General features: G+C 32.4%; 1 protein-coding gene and 1 long non-coding RNA gene across 11 annotated transcripts in view; one reads left to right on the top strand and one right to left on the bottom strand.

Moving 5' to 3' along the window:
- Positions 1-689: 689 nt before the first annotated feature.
- The window catches only part of LOC111055207 (unconventional myosin-Ia), a 126,221-nt gene continuing 109,424 nt past the window's right edge, over positions 690-17,486 (bottom strand). For 4 of the 6 annotated variants that reach the window (XM_039434362.1, XM_039434359.1, XM_039434358.1 and 1 more), the window contains 6 exons: positions 13,140-13,246; positions 10,845-10,980; positions 9,025-9,177; positions 7,827-8,017; positions 6,501-6,668; positions 690-3,356 (listed from right to left, as the gene is read on the bottom strand). In XM_039434362.1, coding sequence (XP_039290296.1) covers positions 6,545-6,668; positions 7,827-8,017; positions 9,025-9,177; positions 10,845-10,980; positions 13,140-13,246 — 711 coding nt within the window. In that variant the 3' untranslated portion in view covers positions 690-3,356; positions 6,501-6,544. The remainder of the gene's footprint in view (positions 3,357-6,500; positions 6,669-7,826; positions 8,018-9,024; positions 9,178-10,844; positions 10,981-13,139; positions 13,247-17,486) is intronic. The other 2 variants (XM_039434361.1, XM_039434360.1) reach the window with 1 other exon arrangement.
- Positions 5,249-17,092, top strand: LOC111055208. 5 transcript variants are annotated; one of them, XR_005572014.1, is made up of 4 exons: positions 5,249-5,263; positions 14,518-14,709; positions 15,492-15,595; positions 16,903-17,092. It is a non-coding gene; the product is annotated as an uncharacterized LOC111055208 (long non-coding RNA). The 5 variants fall into 5 exon arrangements; XR_005572013.1 differs by lacking the exon at positions 5,249-5,263 and adding an exon at positions 14,113-14,127 and having other exon boundaries at positions 14,515-14,709; XR_002606345.2 differs by lacking the exon at positions 5,249-5,263 and adding an exon at positions 14,113-14,127.

Here is a 17,486-nt window from a genome sequence, read left to right on the forward strand (position 1 = left end):
ATAGAATATCATTTTAGAAGTTTAGTAGAAAGGGAACTTGTGTGTGTCCACACCCACAACTTCACTAGCCAAGCTTAGAACGGTGTCAATTATTTATTTATTGGTTTACTATTTATTATAATGAAATAGTGTGTGCGAACATTACTTTCAGTTATTACCGTTTTACTTTGAAATTGTAATTGAACAAATTTCGATTTGAGTCACATTTCAGACTGATTTAAAAGATCAGGACCTCCTATATAGCCTACCGGACTGACTGTGCCTACAGAAAAAAAATGCCTCCGTGTTTGGTGGCCGGCATAATTATTTTAAACAGGAACTAGACGAGCTGGGATTTGATAAACTGAGACCCTCTCAAATAGCTGATTAGTGATTTTTTCTTAGTGGAAATTCTTATAAGTCCACCAACTACGGCGGCCATTTTTTACTAGGATCAGGTCCGGTGGTATATAGGAAGTCCTAGAAACATTCAACTTTGCACAATGTTACAGACGCATTTACACATTGAAATATACAACCATCATTAATTTGAAAAATAATCACATCTAATTATTTAACAAACCAGTAGTCGTTTCAACCTTAATATTACTCTCAAAATAAATTGATATTATTTTAAAGATAATTTAATAAGCCGGCCCACTTACAATACACTATCAATAACAGAAATATGGGTTGAAATAAATATCCAATTGCAAAAATTCTCTTTTTATTTCTATAATCATTCTATATATCCATGTTCAACAGTTTCCAGTGTAACATATATAATAAATTTATTATATTATCTAGAATGACTTTCGATCCCTTGTAGGAGGATTAAATGTTTGATTTGATCAAAATATAATTATTGAATATTTCTCTTGGGCCATTGAAAAATCTCTTCCAACTGAATAGCACAGCAGTTTGAATTATATCATTAGGTCTCTAAAACGGACCACAGTTCTATCAACAGTCGCAAAACGCAACTAAATATATTTATATTAGGTATTATTAGTATTTGGTAATTATATTATTCAATCACAAATTGTTCAATAACATAAAACTGAAATTTAAAACACATTTTGTTTGTATTGTACTATACATGAGTGCATTATTAATTAACACATAGTAATTTACCTATAATGGCAGTAAAATTCTTATTGACTAATCGGAAAGATTCAAGATTATTCAGAATAAGAACATTGAAGAGTGAGTGGGAGATATAACAATTAACTTATGAAATGGAAATGGATATTTTGTGGGAATAGCCTAATATTATTTACATCAATATTATCAATACCGATACTTTATTCTCTATAATTTTTTGTACATACAAGCTTATAATATGTTAATATAACTGACGCTCCCTGTGGATATGTATCTAAATGTAATTTATTTTCAAATTTTTCGATTTTCTAAAAAACAACATTCGACTAGAAATAAAACAATTTTACCAATAACAAGCATTATAGTCGAACATCTGAACTAGAGATTTAATTCAAATACATATCCAGCAATAAAGAAGAATACACAAAACGCTTCGGAAACTATGTACTCTCGCAATAAACACTTTTAACAAACACTAATTTACTTGTGTGTATGTGTGTGAAAAAAACTCTAAACCAAACAGCTTCAAAGATATATAGCTCCAGTTAGAAGCACCTTATCACTCATGCTCAACGCTTTTTCAAGTACGAAACATAAAAAAATTGCAACTTCAATTTTTCTCAAAACATGTGGGTATTCACATTGTAAACTTCATGAAACACACAATATTTTGTCAAACGTCAAAGGATCGGCATTTCATGACGACGACTGACAGAGCACCTCATTGAACCCATGCATGATTCACTTTGATGAAGCAGCTAAATCAAGTACAATAAATTACTGGTAGGATGTTACACAAATAATGATTATCGAAATATTATAAATGATTATAGAAGTTTAACTCTTCATAATATGAAAATTGAATGCCAAGTAAAAACGCAACTCAGTTTTGTTTGCTAGCACCAATGCGCATGTGCGAGTAATATTATGTCGCAATCTGCTGGAATTGGTTGAAATTTAATGTGAATCGGCTTATAGACAGGGAAAGTTACTGATGACTAGAGCTTTTTATTTGTCCCTTTATATCTATTTCTAAGGTTGTTGCAGATAGATTTATTGATTTCCATCAAAATTGATGAAAAGTAAGTTAATAAAAATCACTTGCCGTCTATACTCTCCCCTCTCCCCTATCAGCCGCTCAAAGGCCTGAAAGACACAGCTTACCATACTAAACCTTCTCCTTCCACCTTCTCCTCACCTAACCCCATACAATTTTCACCTTCGTGGCTTCATCAAGGATTGTGAGTATATTTCTCTACTCCCAACTGACCTAGCTGAATTAAGAAGCTAGATTGAATCACTGGAGACACATTAATCTATATTTGGAAAGAGCTCGGCTATTTATAGACTTGATTGTCATGTGTAAATAATGATAGTCTTATTGAACGTATATATTCTTATTGATTAATATGTTCGAGTTGCTTTTTCATTCGACATAATATAATTCATACGGCAGGATTAATGTAACAAAATATTAAAGAGTTCAAACTTGGATGAACACTCTGTACTTTTACAGTACCGGTGTTAATCCAAATCCTATCAAAAAATGTTACAACATGATAGGAATCCCAAGAATATAGTAAACAATATAACGAGGAAAACTCAGATGAAATTACTAATCAGTAATCTGTTTTCAATTATAATTTATCATTACCAGGGTCCTGTTGCATCTATCTATCTATCTTGCTGTTGTATGAGAACATTAGAGCTAATATTTCAGTATGTTCCTATTCTAATAATCAGCTGACTACAGAAAAATAAGAAGTAGAAGGAGAAGACACTAATAATATTATTATTTTGTAGGTATTTTCTCATGCAATAGGTCCTGGTGTCTGCATGATGGTTCCATCGGGTTAAAGGCTAACGCACACAGACGCCCGTTGTCTGCTCACAACTGCATGCAGACGTTTCATTATTTCTCCGTCAGCATACGTTTGTGTGTGTTCGCCTTTAGTCGAAAAATTCTTGTTTTAAAGTACATTATACTTTTTGTTTTGAGACTGTTCTATCAATAGCCCTTTACAATTTGTTGACCTTGCACACACATACACATCTTCAAATAAATAATAACTCAATCATTAATAATGATTCAACATATTTCCGCCAAGAAACAAAAGTGTAAATTTTTAAGAGTACCGGTATATGAAGTGACAGAAATCCGATAACTGAAGTGACCCTGCAAGAAATGTGCGAGAGAGAAGCCTATGCTACCCACTGCTAAAAAATACAGGTTTAGGATGTAGCGTAGTATGTAGTACCCTGGATCAGATTGCCTATGGAAGAGAAAAATAATGTTATTAGTTTATGTTTCAAAAGCATAGAAAATTACAATATTTGTTATTGATAACTTTTATACCCGAACCTGATTTTCATCGCCAATGGAACCACTTTGGACTCTGTCTAAAAAATTGGTTAGATATGAATAGGATTGAAGCGTTTCAACCAAGAAATTATTTTAAATGAGATTCACTTCAAACTGTCATCATTGGTTGAATGGGAAGCGTTGATGCCATTTATATGAGATTAGAGCAGTGAGTAAATCTCACAATAGCTGAGTGAACTGAGCATGTATTTCAATAGCTAACGTCAATATAATATAATTTGCTTGAAACACTTCAATCCAGGAGAGACTCAAACCCATAAGAGTTTTGAACCACTCCGCTCAGCTATCTTGCTTATTCATCCCTTCTCAGTGGAGTGGAGACAGGCTTCATTCCTGTCTATCCAATTAATTATACCAATTAAATACAACATCTTCTTTGTAATAAATTTCAAATAATTTTTATTGCAGGGCTGAATTTATTTTCCTCATTAAAATTAATAGAACAAACTTCACCAAGATCAAAATGGAATAGATTTTTTCTAGCACTACAGCCCAATATGAACTTTGGCCTCCAACACTACAGCAAAACTTTCTTCATTTTTACGTAACTTAATCAGTTTCTAAACTCTTTTGTGAGAAAGATTCTAAACTTTTTAAGCAACTCAAAACAGACTACATGAATACATTTCAAAATGTTATCCAAATATTACAATTCTATTAATATCTTTATAATCCTACAAAATAATTGATCAATATAAATCAAACAGATAAAATACCGTACTGACTAAAAAGTAGTAAATTACAACAAATCAGAATTATCGGACAAAAAGTAATCTGAAATAATACCGTATTGAAAGATGATGATAATACAGAGTTAGTAGGAATTATGATATATGACAGTTTGATATGTACATGGATAATTTGACAGTAGGTTTTATTGGGGATCCCATAATTCGAATAATTAAGAAAAAATACTTTTCTGTCGCTTCCAAATTTTGGTCCATCATTTTGAGTCTGCCATTTTGAATCCAACTTCATTTTTTCAAATAGGAAGGTGGCATTTATATATTGATGCATCATATGATGCATGATTTCGATACATAATTTCAAGGAAAAAGGAATGGCGAAAACCACACATGGACATCTCAAACCGTTTCAAAGATATTCACATTATTTAGAGATAAATCATAAAAAAGTGAAATGAATGAGTAGGCTACTGTAATAGTGTGAATATTGAGTGGGTATTATTGTAGTTGTTTTTGTGTATCTTATATTATTTTTCAGGTTTTTGAACTGAAATGAACTTTGATTCTAACTGTATGTTGAACCCTGCGTTTTTAAGTCTGAGAATTGACTCTGTCTTGTTTGAATTTGCTAACTTGTTGCTTAGTTGTCGAAATTAAAGCAATTTTCGTGCATTTTTCAAATGCAGTTTCAATTTCTTGTCGAAAAAGCTACTGTATTTGGGAACTGAACGACCATTGACCTTTTTGCAGCTTTTGCTTTTCCACTGGAAGTTATGCTCAACGCTCGTGGAGGGGGAATAATTTTCAGTGAAAAGGCCTCAGTTGGTATTGAGACGTGAACGGAAAATCATGTAACGGTGCGCGAGCCTCGGTCCTCTGAATGGGTCTGTTGCCCATCCAGAGGGACAAATTGAAAGTTTTTCATTATCAGTACTTTTTTGTAGTTTGTATAGTAATCTAAAATTGATAGAATTAGTAGATTTAAAATTAAATAGTTAATTGTGTGCGTGAATTTAGTATTGTGTAAAGTGTAGTAAGTTTCATAACGACTGAGTTTATTGAGTTTTGGATTATGTGTTCTCAAAAGTAAAGTTTAGATATTGTTAAAATGGTGAGTGCCAAACTCTTGTTGTTTTCGTATTATAGCTCAAAATTTAGTACATAGAATGACCGAGGCCCGAATTTAGTTGCAGCAAGTTAGCAGGTTCCCAAAATTTATAGATTAAAAATTGAGTACGTCTTCTTGACATGAATCGATTGCTGAATAACTTTGTTCTGTTTGAAAATTTGACATGTTACCTGACTCTTATTAATTCGTTCTACCTATTTAGAGTTCAATAAACCTGAAGTTAAATTTTAAAAGTATTTTCATTGAAGTTCCTGGATCGTAGTTACTATAGTTGCTAGAATAGGTGACAATGATGATAATCTGTACATTTGAATGAACGAATCCACTAAAATCTCACAACCAATCATGGATTCAAATACCGGTAGATGAATTGATAGCAGTAAACTTTAGCAAATATTATAGAAGAAAAGAAACAACCCCCCTCCGTTTACATTGGTGCGCAGCGGTGGTATAGTCTGCAAGAATGACTATCGAGCCACATGTATTCTTATATATTTCATATTTTGGAAGATTAACTAAATAGAGACAAAGATATCTCCGGTTACAGAAATGATGTCAGGTGTGGTGTCGGGTTAAAAATACCTCCACCGGTTACACTACATTGAAAATCTTACATATCAAATTTTTTGTTCAAAGTGTTAAATATGTGTGTAGATGTTACTGTAAGTGTTTACTAACGTAAAAAAGTAAAAAATTGAAAGTTCAGATGTTTTAGATTTTTAATGTACTGTACTCATCGATTTAATTTTTGTATGATTTATTAGTATCTTTGAATGTGGAACGATTTGATATATCAATGTGCGGTTTGCCACTCATTTTCTTTTTAGATTCTGTATTGAAATCATGTATCGTATGACCACCTTCCCATTAAAAAAATGAAATTGGATCCAATGGCGGACCGAAATTTGGAAGGACAGAGTAGTTCGAATTATAGGATCCCCAATGAAACCTAGTGTCAAATTATCCATGTAAGAGAAATATTAAGCTGATTCTGCCATAATTTTCAACAACTCTGTGTGTATAAATAGCACATTCATACAAATATGAAAGACAAGAAGTGGTGATAGATGAAAAGTATAATATCGTATGTGAACATAAATAATGATAATTGTAAGAATAGATACATAAATGGACGTATTACTATCTCAGTTTGTTTTTAATACTAAATACTTCTGTATTGATTTTTTAGCTTTTACTTTGAAAAAGAGAAGTTGGTTACCTTTCCAGAAGATAGATGGATAGAATGAGTCCGGGGGCTTTCAATCATACAAGTATTTCCATCTTGGTTCCTTTTCTGAGTATTCGTATTTGTCCAGGTTGAACCTCTGGCAGGCCGGTGCATTTGAATGTTATCGTCACCATTTGCTGTCCAAAATTCGCTTCAAAACTGTAATGGAAACATTAATCCAATTCATGAATATGGCTATGAACTATGAACTGCACTATTTTCTGTGAAATGTGCATCACCCTCCGCCAAAAAAGCTATAATAATATTATAGTATTATACATATTGTATAATATGAACAACACATGCATACAATATGTATACATATTGTATAATATCAAGCTGTGATATTTAGGCCTATAATATTATTGATACCGTAATTTATATTAAATAGCTTTATGTGAGATAATTCAGCCCTGAGGGATCAGCCGAGACAAGTTGTCTGAGCAAGGAAAAGTACATTAGTTCCCTGTTGTGCACAACATTATTTATAAAAAATATTGTTAGTATCCTTCATCGTTGATTCTTTCTTTAAGCAGCTTGTTCAAGCATTATCTCCAACCACATATTCTTGAGCACCTTATAATTATCTATAGTTTTTGAGAAATTCTAGATTGCGTTATAGTTTGTGCTGTAACTAGGTGTTTCATCTCCAATGAGATAGATTTCTTATATTTCTCTATTTATAAATGTTGCAGTATTATGTGGCAGAGAGTACGAGATATCAGGTGGAGCAGAAATATATCTGTACTTTGAAAGAGTACTATTGAAAATAAATTTGCACCATTACACAGAAATGTGTTAATAATGAGTACTGTAGAGTGAGATTTGATTTATTGATATAATCATAAATAATCATTATATGATTGAGAGCCGACAACAGGCATAGCCCAAAATTGTATTTCTCCCAAATTTTGATGAATAGAAGTTTCGAAAAAGAATGTGGTTACGTTTTCATTTTTCACTTTCAAGTCTAATTGCCACTCCAAAACTAACGAATAAACTAGAAATTTTAAATTTCGATTTGAAAAACGAAAATATTTTACTCAAATCTTCAATTATTGGAAGTTTTTGAGTAATTAGTTTGGAAAAATTTCAGCCAGAAAAGAAACACAACTTTTATATTAGCACACAGCTGTCTGTACATGTAGAGTGATATTCACTTCAAACTGTCAGCATCACTTGTAGAAAGAATAAATGTTTTTTCTCTTTCAACTCACAAGTTAAATGAAATTTCGTGAGAAGTTTGAAATTTGTGAGTGGAGTTTGAAATTATATTTATAAATGAATCTGTCCATACGGTTAGAATACGGTACTCACTCTGTGCTAATGTTGACTTGCGGAGGCTTGCCGACAGCGTTCTGGACGACCAGGAAGAGTTTGGTGACAATTTCTATAACATGCCCGGTCTGGAAGACGAAGTCTCCCTTCTTCTTGCTGAGCTCGCTCTGGAACAGACAGCCCGGTGGAACGGCGGGGCTCTGATCGCTCGCATTGTCCGAGCAGGGAGGCTACAACAACCACACACACACACGCTACTGCTACTACTACAGGTCATACATTACACTGAAGGGAATACACAAGTCTCAGCAGAGTCCAATGTCGTGATCACAGCAAAAATCTCTTCTACAGAACGAGTTGTGCCTTGTTCAAAAGGAATAAATATTTATGCAACTCTATAAAGGAATCCAATGTCAAAGGGAAAGCAATTACATGTCAATGTCAAATAAAAGAGAAAACAATTGCATGAGTATGACTAAAACTCAATCATACTGAATGTAGTGCACATCAGTCAAAAGGAAATCAGATTTCTAGAACTCTAGTCTGGTAGATTGTGCTGTAGTGCATAATAATGTGAAATTCTCTTTTGGAGAACACAACTTTTGTGCATCGCAAATAGTGACAATTATTATCAATTCGACTTATCATAATTCTTAAAAGTGATTTGATTGCAATTATTTGAACGAAATTTGGAGTGGTACTCTAAGAATAGTTTCTTCGGTGGATTACTCTCATAATATAATGAGACATGAGAATTCATTTATTCGTTCGTTTACAAAAACTAGTCGATGATTATAAGAGAGTACAATTATATAAATATTTGAATTAAAATCCTATTTTTGGTGCGATTCATGAACAAAGTATGTTTCTCTAATTGAAGGAACACCTAAAATTTGTGTTTAAAAGACTGTGCAACAGATTTTTAGAAACGTTTTACTGGTGTCATTCTTCAAAGTTTTTCGATCTGGATATTATCAAGTTATCAAATTAAAAAAAAATCGAAGGAGTGTTTTTCTTATTATTACTTCTTGAGAAATAATGAGCAACCAACGTGATAATTTTAAGAAAAGATATTTTGAAATTTGGTCGCAGTTTTTAGATTTATTAAATTTTAAGGATAGCCTACATTTTCACGGTATTATTTCTAAAATTATTAACATTTAAGAAAGTTATTCCGTTTCAGAAAATGATTCAAAATAAATGAAATTGAGTGCGGTATAATAAATAAGTAACTTACCGCTCTCACATGGAAGACAGCAACATCATCCAAATAAGGTGATAATGATAGCCTATATATTTCTGTAGCAGGAACTCTATATTTAATTTGTAATGTTCTTTGGTCCAAGATCAGCATGGAGCTCGTTGAAAGTACAAACAAAATTGGCACAAACTGCAAAACAGAGACAGAATATTAAATTGAATGAATTTATATTCAACAAACCACAATAAACTATGGATAGATGTCTGGGTGTCACCCCGACAACTTGTCCCCCCGTCAGGATGTCACCTCTGAAACCGGTTCTTGGAGGTGACCGGTTAACGCTGACAACTTGTCCCCTCTCTAAGGAGATAAGAGGTAACATGCTGACGGGGGGACTGGTTGACGCGAGCGAGCAGGTGATACTCAGTCGTGCGTGCACGGCAACGACAGGATGTCACCTAAGATTCCAGTGGGAGCCATGCAAAACAGCTGCCAACACTCATGTTTTCATTCAATCTCAAAGTTTGAAAGGGGTACGCAACTTAGCACTACTTGGAGCTACTGGATCTACTTGGCACCCACTAACTGGAGATTAATATAAGAAAAAACATCCAATTAGACTAGAATTATGAGGAATTTTATTCCCTATGGAATCATTATGAATGTCTTAAATTGAGCTACAACTTCTGTATGGAACATTTTTTTTTTGGAAAACGGAAGCAATCTGATATATATGATAAAATGTGATAAGACATTAATTTCTAGTTCTATTTTATTTATCATTGAAACTATGAAATCAAAGTCAGCTCAGTCGTGCACAGTAACGACAAGATATCGCCTGCTATTTAAGAAGGTGACATGCTGACGGGGAGACCGCTTGACACAAGCGAGCAAGGTGATACTCTGTCGTGTACTGTCCCGACAGGATGGAACCTGCCATTCCAGTAGGTGACATGCTGATGGGGGGACAACTTGACGGTAGCGATATATTTTTGCTAGGGGATAAGCTGTCGCCTGTGCTCAAAATGTCGAGGTGACACGTAGACGGGATGACACACTGTCGTGTACCCTACACTAGAATTATAAGAACTAGTTAGATTTAGAACGTGAGTCAGGTAGCATTGATGTTTTTATGAGGATAGCCTACTGGCAGTTTGAAGAGATTCTCACAATATCATGAAATCATTTGCTTTTAGCACCCGACGAAAAGGAAACAAACAAGAGACATTTTTGTCCAAGAAAGTATTTGAAATAAATAAAATAATTCATAATTTACAGATGGAAATTACTGAGATACTGCAACCATTCAAATGCTAACTCAACAAAAAATGCTATTTAAAGCATTTAATTTGGATTTTCGTTTAATAATAATTATCAATACATAGTTTATTTTTATATTTTCTGGACATAAGGTGATTGCATTTTTCATAAAAAATTGAAAGTATGTTCTATAAATCTTGTGTTAAATCCTTTAACATACGGAAAGGCCTAGAGAATAATTTATATTCAATCTTATTTATGGATATTATACGGAGGTAATTTGTGAAATGCTTCAGAGAAGTATGGACAAATTCTCACAACATCTACAGGAGTCCACGGACAAAACCTATATCGATTTAATAACAAATGATATTTTTTGTACACAATCAATATGTTTTTGATTATTGGAGTCCTTATTAATATGGAGTCCTTCAAATGGCAACATCTACAAAATCTATAAGCGTAGACACTGAGGAATAAATTTTGAGTTTCTATGAAAAACGAGTGTTTAATAAAGGCCTACAGTCACTTCAAATTATCCATACCTCATTGCCCAACCCTCTACAACCTCAATAAACTTGAAAACTCGTGCTTACCTTTCCACTAGAACGTGTAATTTTGTTGATAATATCAGCAAATACCACATATTGGTCATTATTTTCCACGCAAATCTTCTTCCATTGAACGTTTTGCCTTAACCTAACATAATCTCCAAGGAACGGATGAGAAACACTGAAAAATTAATGTAGATCCAACATTAACAAGAATTGAATACGGTTCTGTAATATGAGAAGAAAAATTTTATCTATAATATCATGAAGGAAAGAATTGGCTTATACATGTACGGGATAGGAAATATACGATTGATGCATCATCACTTATGAACTAACGAACTGATTAACTCGCAATTTTGCATCAAGATTCTGAATTCACCGAGTATGATTATTAGGTATATTTTCATTAGCATTAATCAATCAATTTTAATTAAATAAATGAAAAAAATCTATTCAATTTGTGATTCAAAGTTTACACAACGATAACAGCCCACCAAACAGAGCAGAGCTTTCTCCAAGTGGTTCCGTGACAGATCGAACTATTCTTTTGCTCAACATAACTCAAAAGAATTCACAACTCTGATGGAAATTATCTACGTAATTTTAATAAAATAATGAATAATTTCTTCTTCATGTTTTCTGGATATAAGATAAGATTGCACTTTAGCCCAGTCAACGAAGTGTTATAGAGGGAAAAGTTTGGAAGACAATTTTCGACCCAGCAGTTCTGTTTAGGGTAGTGAGGAGGCAAACATATCAAAAGTCCCCACCCCTAACCCCTGTGCTAAGGGGATAGGGGTGGTTCGAAGGTACCATTTTTTGGTTTCTCGCATATAACTCGAAAATTATGCATTTTACAGACATGACTATTCTATAAGAAATTTAAGCTTACATAATTTCCTACAATATTGATTCCACAACTTCTTCTATATCTTTTTCACTTTTCGAGATATCCGCTCTAAAAGATGTGACATTTTTGAAAAAAAAGTTTCCTCAATTTTTTGCTATTATAACTTTTTGAATATTGATGGGAAAAATCCATGCTCATCATGAGCTTATAGAGCATCAAATTCTCTTCAGTTTTATGTATAATTTCACAAGTTTACGCACATCCCCCCACAACTGTTACAGCAGCTTCAGTGTTGAGTGTGCGATCTTCAGTTATGCAAAAATAGACCAATTTACAAAGGAATTTGGAGAGAATGTTTTGAACACAATTTTTGACTTTGCAGCTTTGTTGGGACCAATTAGGGGGTGAACATATCAAAAGTCCCCATCCCTACCCCTTGTGCTAAAAGGATGAGGGTGGTTTAAAAGTTGCATTCTCCAATGTTTTGCTTACACGCTCATATCTTGAGAAGAATACGTTCAACCGACATGACTAACTATTCAGAAATGAAGTTTAATACATTCTCTACAATATTTTTTTTGTGGTGATTTGTGATATCTCCAACAGTTTTCGAGATATACGCTCTAAAAAGTGTAAAATTGTTGAAATAACAGATTGATTAATGCTAATGAAAATATACCTAATAATCATACTCGGTGAATTCAGAATCTTAATGCAAAATTGCGAGTTAAAATTTTCGAGTTATATGCGAGAAACCAAAAAATGGTACCTTTGAACCACCTCCATCCCCTTAGCACAGGGTTAGGAGTGGGGACTTTTGATATGTTTACCTCCTCACTACCCTAAACAAAACTGCGTGGTCAAAAATTGTCTTCCAAACTTTTCCCTCTTTACCCTTTTTTGTGCATTCATTGCCTGGACTACTTTACAACACAAAATTTTACCTAGTGCAAAGCACTTGTTATCTGCTAGTCTTCAATAATCATTGTTTGAATAAGAGAGAGGTGGAAATTTATGCTCTATTATAGACAAAATTGACCGAGATAGATGCAATTGTAAATATGGTACTTGAATACGTATTTACAGTACTTAAATACGGAACTAAATAAGGCAAAACAAGGAATAGAATGTGGTTTGTACAGTTATACGCCTACTACAATGAACTGTAATCTCGAATAGTAGTTATACTGATGAACTGTAATATCATGATAATTCAAAAAAGCAAATTTTTCCAGAACTCACAGTAATAAAGTATTACAGTGGTTGACCAATAGTATCTAAAAGTATATTCGTAACTGTTTTTTTTTCAACCGATTGATGTATTCCACGAAACAAATAGAATTTGTTTGTTAAAGTGAATTTATACAAGAGATGTGACGAATGCAAAATAATGTCATCAGCTTAACTTATTCTTGAATGAACAATCATCAGAAATGCCACTGTCAGTTGAATTATTAAAAAACACATTAATAGAATAAGTATACTACCTTCTTGGATATGAAGCTTTCCTCTCTTTAAAAATAATACTGGCAGTGACCTTTTCTCTCATTCTATTTCTAGCAGTTTGGTCAAATCTTAGCCGATATTTATGACACTGAAAAAATAAAACAAATAATAAAATCTGATACAAGCAGAGATGACTGAGATCTAGATTTATTAGTTTTTATACAGTTCTCCCTACACTTTCACTGAACTTGAGTTGTACCGTAAGATTTGTAAGGAGTTTGAAGTTTGAAATATTGTGAATAATATTGTTCTATGAGATATTTTGTTCCTGAATAGTCCTATTATTGTACACACATTATTATCATTTCAATTTTGCTCGGGTGTGGCAAGGTATGATAGAAATGATAATCGAGAAGTGGGTTTGAAATCATTTAACTGAGAATTAGAAGAGTTTGTGAATTAGCTACTGAAAAACGTTCGTGTTTTATCATACCTTTATTCACAGATTTAACATTGACTCAAAGGGCCGATCAGATGGGAAAATATTTAAAACATTCAATACATATTTTACTTACCTCAACTACGTATACAATTACGTAAGTACGTATACAATACGAAGTTAATTGCGTCAATACGTATACAATACATAGTTAATTACGTAAGTACGTATACAATATGTAGTTAATTACGTCAATACGTATACAATGACTTATCTATTTGATTCGGTGATAAATATATATTGTGAAAATGTCTACGATACTTTTTTGATAAAACCTTTTGAATACATAAACATTATGATTGGACGAGCTCAACAATTCAATTGAGTATCAAGGTTTCTAGTTCTTAAAAAATTACTAACTCTATTAACATTGACAAAAATATGGAAGATTTGCTATTTCTATTAATCACATAGACTATTGCTTGTTGCGTGGCAAGTTCTTATATTAAATTGAACTGGAAATTACAAGAATACAATCAAGCTTGCTGATCAAGAAAGCTTTAATGTTTAAAAGTATAATCTCAATTTGGGTATGTTGAAAAGATTAATATAAATACTAGTTAATATGAATAATATGAATAATTTTAATATAAACAATTTTATTTTTAAATGAGTAATTGAAAAACTATTTATACTGAAATGTATAGCCTAATTCAAACACAGAATTTTCAAATTGTAGAAAACCAGTTACTTCGTATCACAATGTCAAGTATTCGACATTTCATGAAGCAAAGATTTCTGATATCCTAAATAATTAGAAACATCCAAGTTGTTTCAAGAGCTTGATTAGGTCTTGAGATAGCACTGAACTTCTGTGCATATATCGTACGATCCTAATGCCCCATTCTTGTAATGACAGTTCGATAAAAAATACGCATAATGCCATTCAAGATAACCGAATTGTTTTATTTATTTAGCAGGGTTTTTAATCAGTGATTTTTTCTCTCAATTTGTGCGTGGACAGCAATGTTCTGTACTTCTGTATCTCGTACGATCCCAAGCGCTCGATTCAATTGGTCAGATAAAAATCATAGCCTCATTTCAGTCATTATTCTCTATTATAAATACTGAAGACGACTAGAGAAAATTATAACACACATCTCTTCTACTTGGTGAGTACACTATTAAGTTTCATTGACTACTCTTTAATAAATTCATATAATATCTTCATTGTCAGACGTTTATATTTACTTTTCAATTTTAAAAACCACACTTTTTTTCTATTCCGCAAACCTCTTTCTAGGATTGACAACTTGTTTTTTCAAGTTTCATATTCATTGCTAAGAGATTCTAATTCCCCGAGGATATAAAGTTTGACCTATTATATTCCCCATGGTTCAAAGTTGATGCGGTATTGTATTATTCGAGAGCGAATTAATTTATTCTATCATTTTATAATAATTTATCACTATCTTAAAAGCGAATATAGCTTTCAATAACACAGTTATTGATTTTCATCACTTATACCACAATGACAAATATTAACTCATGAAAATAAACTAGGTTCCTCTAGGTTTGATAAGAATCGTATTCATTTACTTATAAAACAAATTTGATTAATTTATTGAAATAAAATGAATGCGGTGAAATTGAATGTATGAGAACATCTTAATATTTAACATTCATAGAAGTGTTCATATGAAACCCCAGCTTGATATTTTTTTAACTCTCTATTGTTTCAATTATATCTGAACAATATCATTTTCTAATTAGAATTCATAGTCATAGAACATGAATTATGTTATTTTTATTTTAATATTGATACTCTTTTCTGAAACTATCTAAATCCAAATATATTGGCCCTGTTCTCCTAAACAGAAGAAGTTAGTATAAATAACAGTGGTTTTTTTCTTAGTTAGTATTCAACAGTGTTTTTTTTCTAATAATATTACAGAACACATTTGCGCTAGTTACTGCAACCCACAAGCCAAACCTCTCTCAACCATGGGCAAGGAAAGGACTACCGTCAACATCACCCTCATCGGACACATTGCTTGAGTCAGTACTATTTGGTATTCCCTAAAAATATTCCTTCATACTTATGAGTATGTAATTACATTATGATAGCATCTCGTCTTAGTTTCTTTTTCTGAATAGAATGGATTATTTGACTGGAATGGATGGATTGACAATGGCTTATTTATACCGAATTTTTTTCAAGTTACTACTTAATTTATATTATCTATAACAAAATATTATTAGAAACCAACAAGCACCTAGACCAACACTGTACCAATTTTTAGCTAAATATACCATCTATATAAATTATCTTTATTCGTCAGTTAAAAAGTAAAGTAAAAATACTATGAATCTCAAGATAATTCTTTTGCTGAGGATTATGCGCTCATGATCTCTAGGCTTGTGCGTGTGTAACAATACAGATGATGATGATGATAGATGAGTGGACCTGTAGCTTTATATGAGTTCCAAACCACTAGAAAGCAATTTTCCCAACTCATAAATGATATTTAGAGGAGTTCGGCTCTCAAAGTGGTCACACTTACATAGGGAGTAGCAGGGACATGAAGCTTAACTTATTTTATCGATAACATCAGCACGACCACGGAACCAATTATATTATAACATAACTTGTAATGCTAAATTCAGTTTTGAAATGATATAGTTTTATAAAATTATTTATGCTTTTCTGAATTTTTCATTGGAAAAATGAATAGAGCTATCAAAAGAGCTTTTTGAATTGTTAATTTTCCTATGAATGATTCTTTTGGTTTTTTTTATGATTCTAATGATCACTTCCTATACATTTAGATTTAGAGGATGACGACGTAAAGTGTGTTGATTGTAAAGAGATCATTAGCAGCCTGCACACAGATATAATAGTAGCTTCCACTATCTGTCACGAGAACGCAATGTCCGGAACTCAAAAGGTACATTACATTTCCGATCCCGCGTTGCCACCGCAGCTAATGGAAGCTACTGTTGTCCATGTGTGCAGCGTGCTCAGCAAACTAGATTTTTACCTTTTTCAGTTGTAGATACCTATATTACTGCTCATTTTCAATAGAATTGCTCTTTTTAAAAGTTCAAAATTAATTATATAGACTATATTGCATGTATATTGAGGTGACAGTTGTAATGTATTTGTTTGATGAAATGTTTATGACCTGTGTTAATATTGTATTATATACGATGCATAACATGAGAATAAAATTGAATTGAATTGATATTCATTGTGAATTGTGATTTTTGTCAAAAAAACTATTTTACTAAACTTGTCAAACCAATCAGTATTATTTTTTTCAAAACTACAAAATTGATACAATTAATTCACAATTTTGTTACAGACTAATTCAAACATCAACATGGACTTCCCGATAAAATGATTATGATGACGGATTGATTCTCTACGATTTGATTTATAAAATGAGTACCAAAAAAATACATTCACAGATTCACACATGTAGCTACATTCAAACACAAACACATCATCACTAAAAATGTTTGGCAATAAAGTTTCAGTTTTCTAAATTCCAATAATGTGTTTTTCATTTATTTATATATATTACTGCTTTCTTTCTTTATAACGATGAAGGTGATATTATGGAGATATCCATATTAAATTGAAAGACTAGTGTCTGGTTTCATTAAGCTCGGTCAAGATATTTGAGCATGGTCATGCCGAGTACGCTTTACAAGAGTGTACTGCAATTATTGATAGTGACAATCGCCATAGCAATCCAGTGCACTCGTTGTGAACCGTACCAGATTTTTCAAATGACTTGACCGAGCTTGGCGAAATCGGGCAGTTATTAGTATTGTCAAAAGCACAGATTTATTAAAATAACGAGAAATTTGAAAGTTAATCGCTAAAATACATCAGTTAAGACAATTAAGTCTTTCTATTCAAATCGACAGATTAAGATTTGGA

The sequence above is a fragment of the Nilaparvata lugens genome, chromosome 8 (assembly GCF_014356525.2).
Source record: "Nilaparvata lugens isolate BPH chromosome 8, ASM1435652v1, whole genome shotgun sequence".
In the NCBI taxonomy this organism is placed as follows: Eukaryota; Metazoa; Arthropoda; class Insecta; order Hemiptera; family Delphacidae; genus Nilaparvata; species Nilaparvata lugens.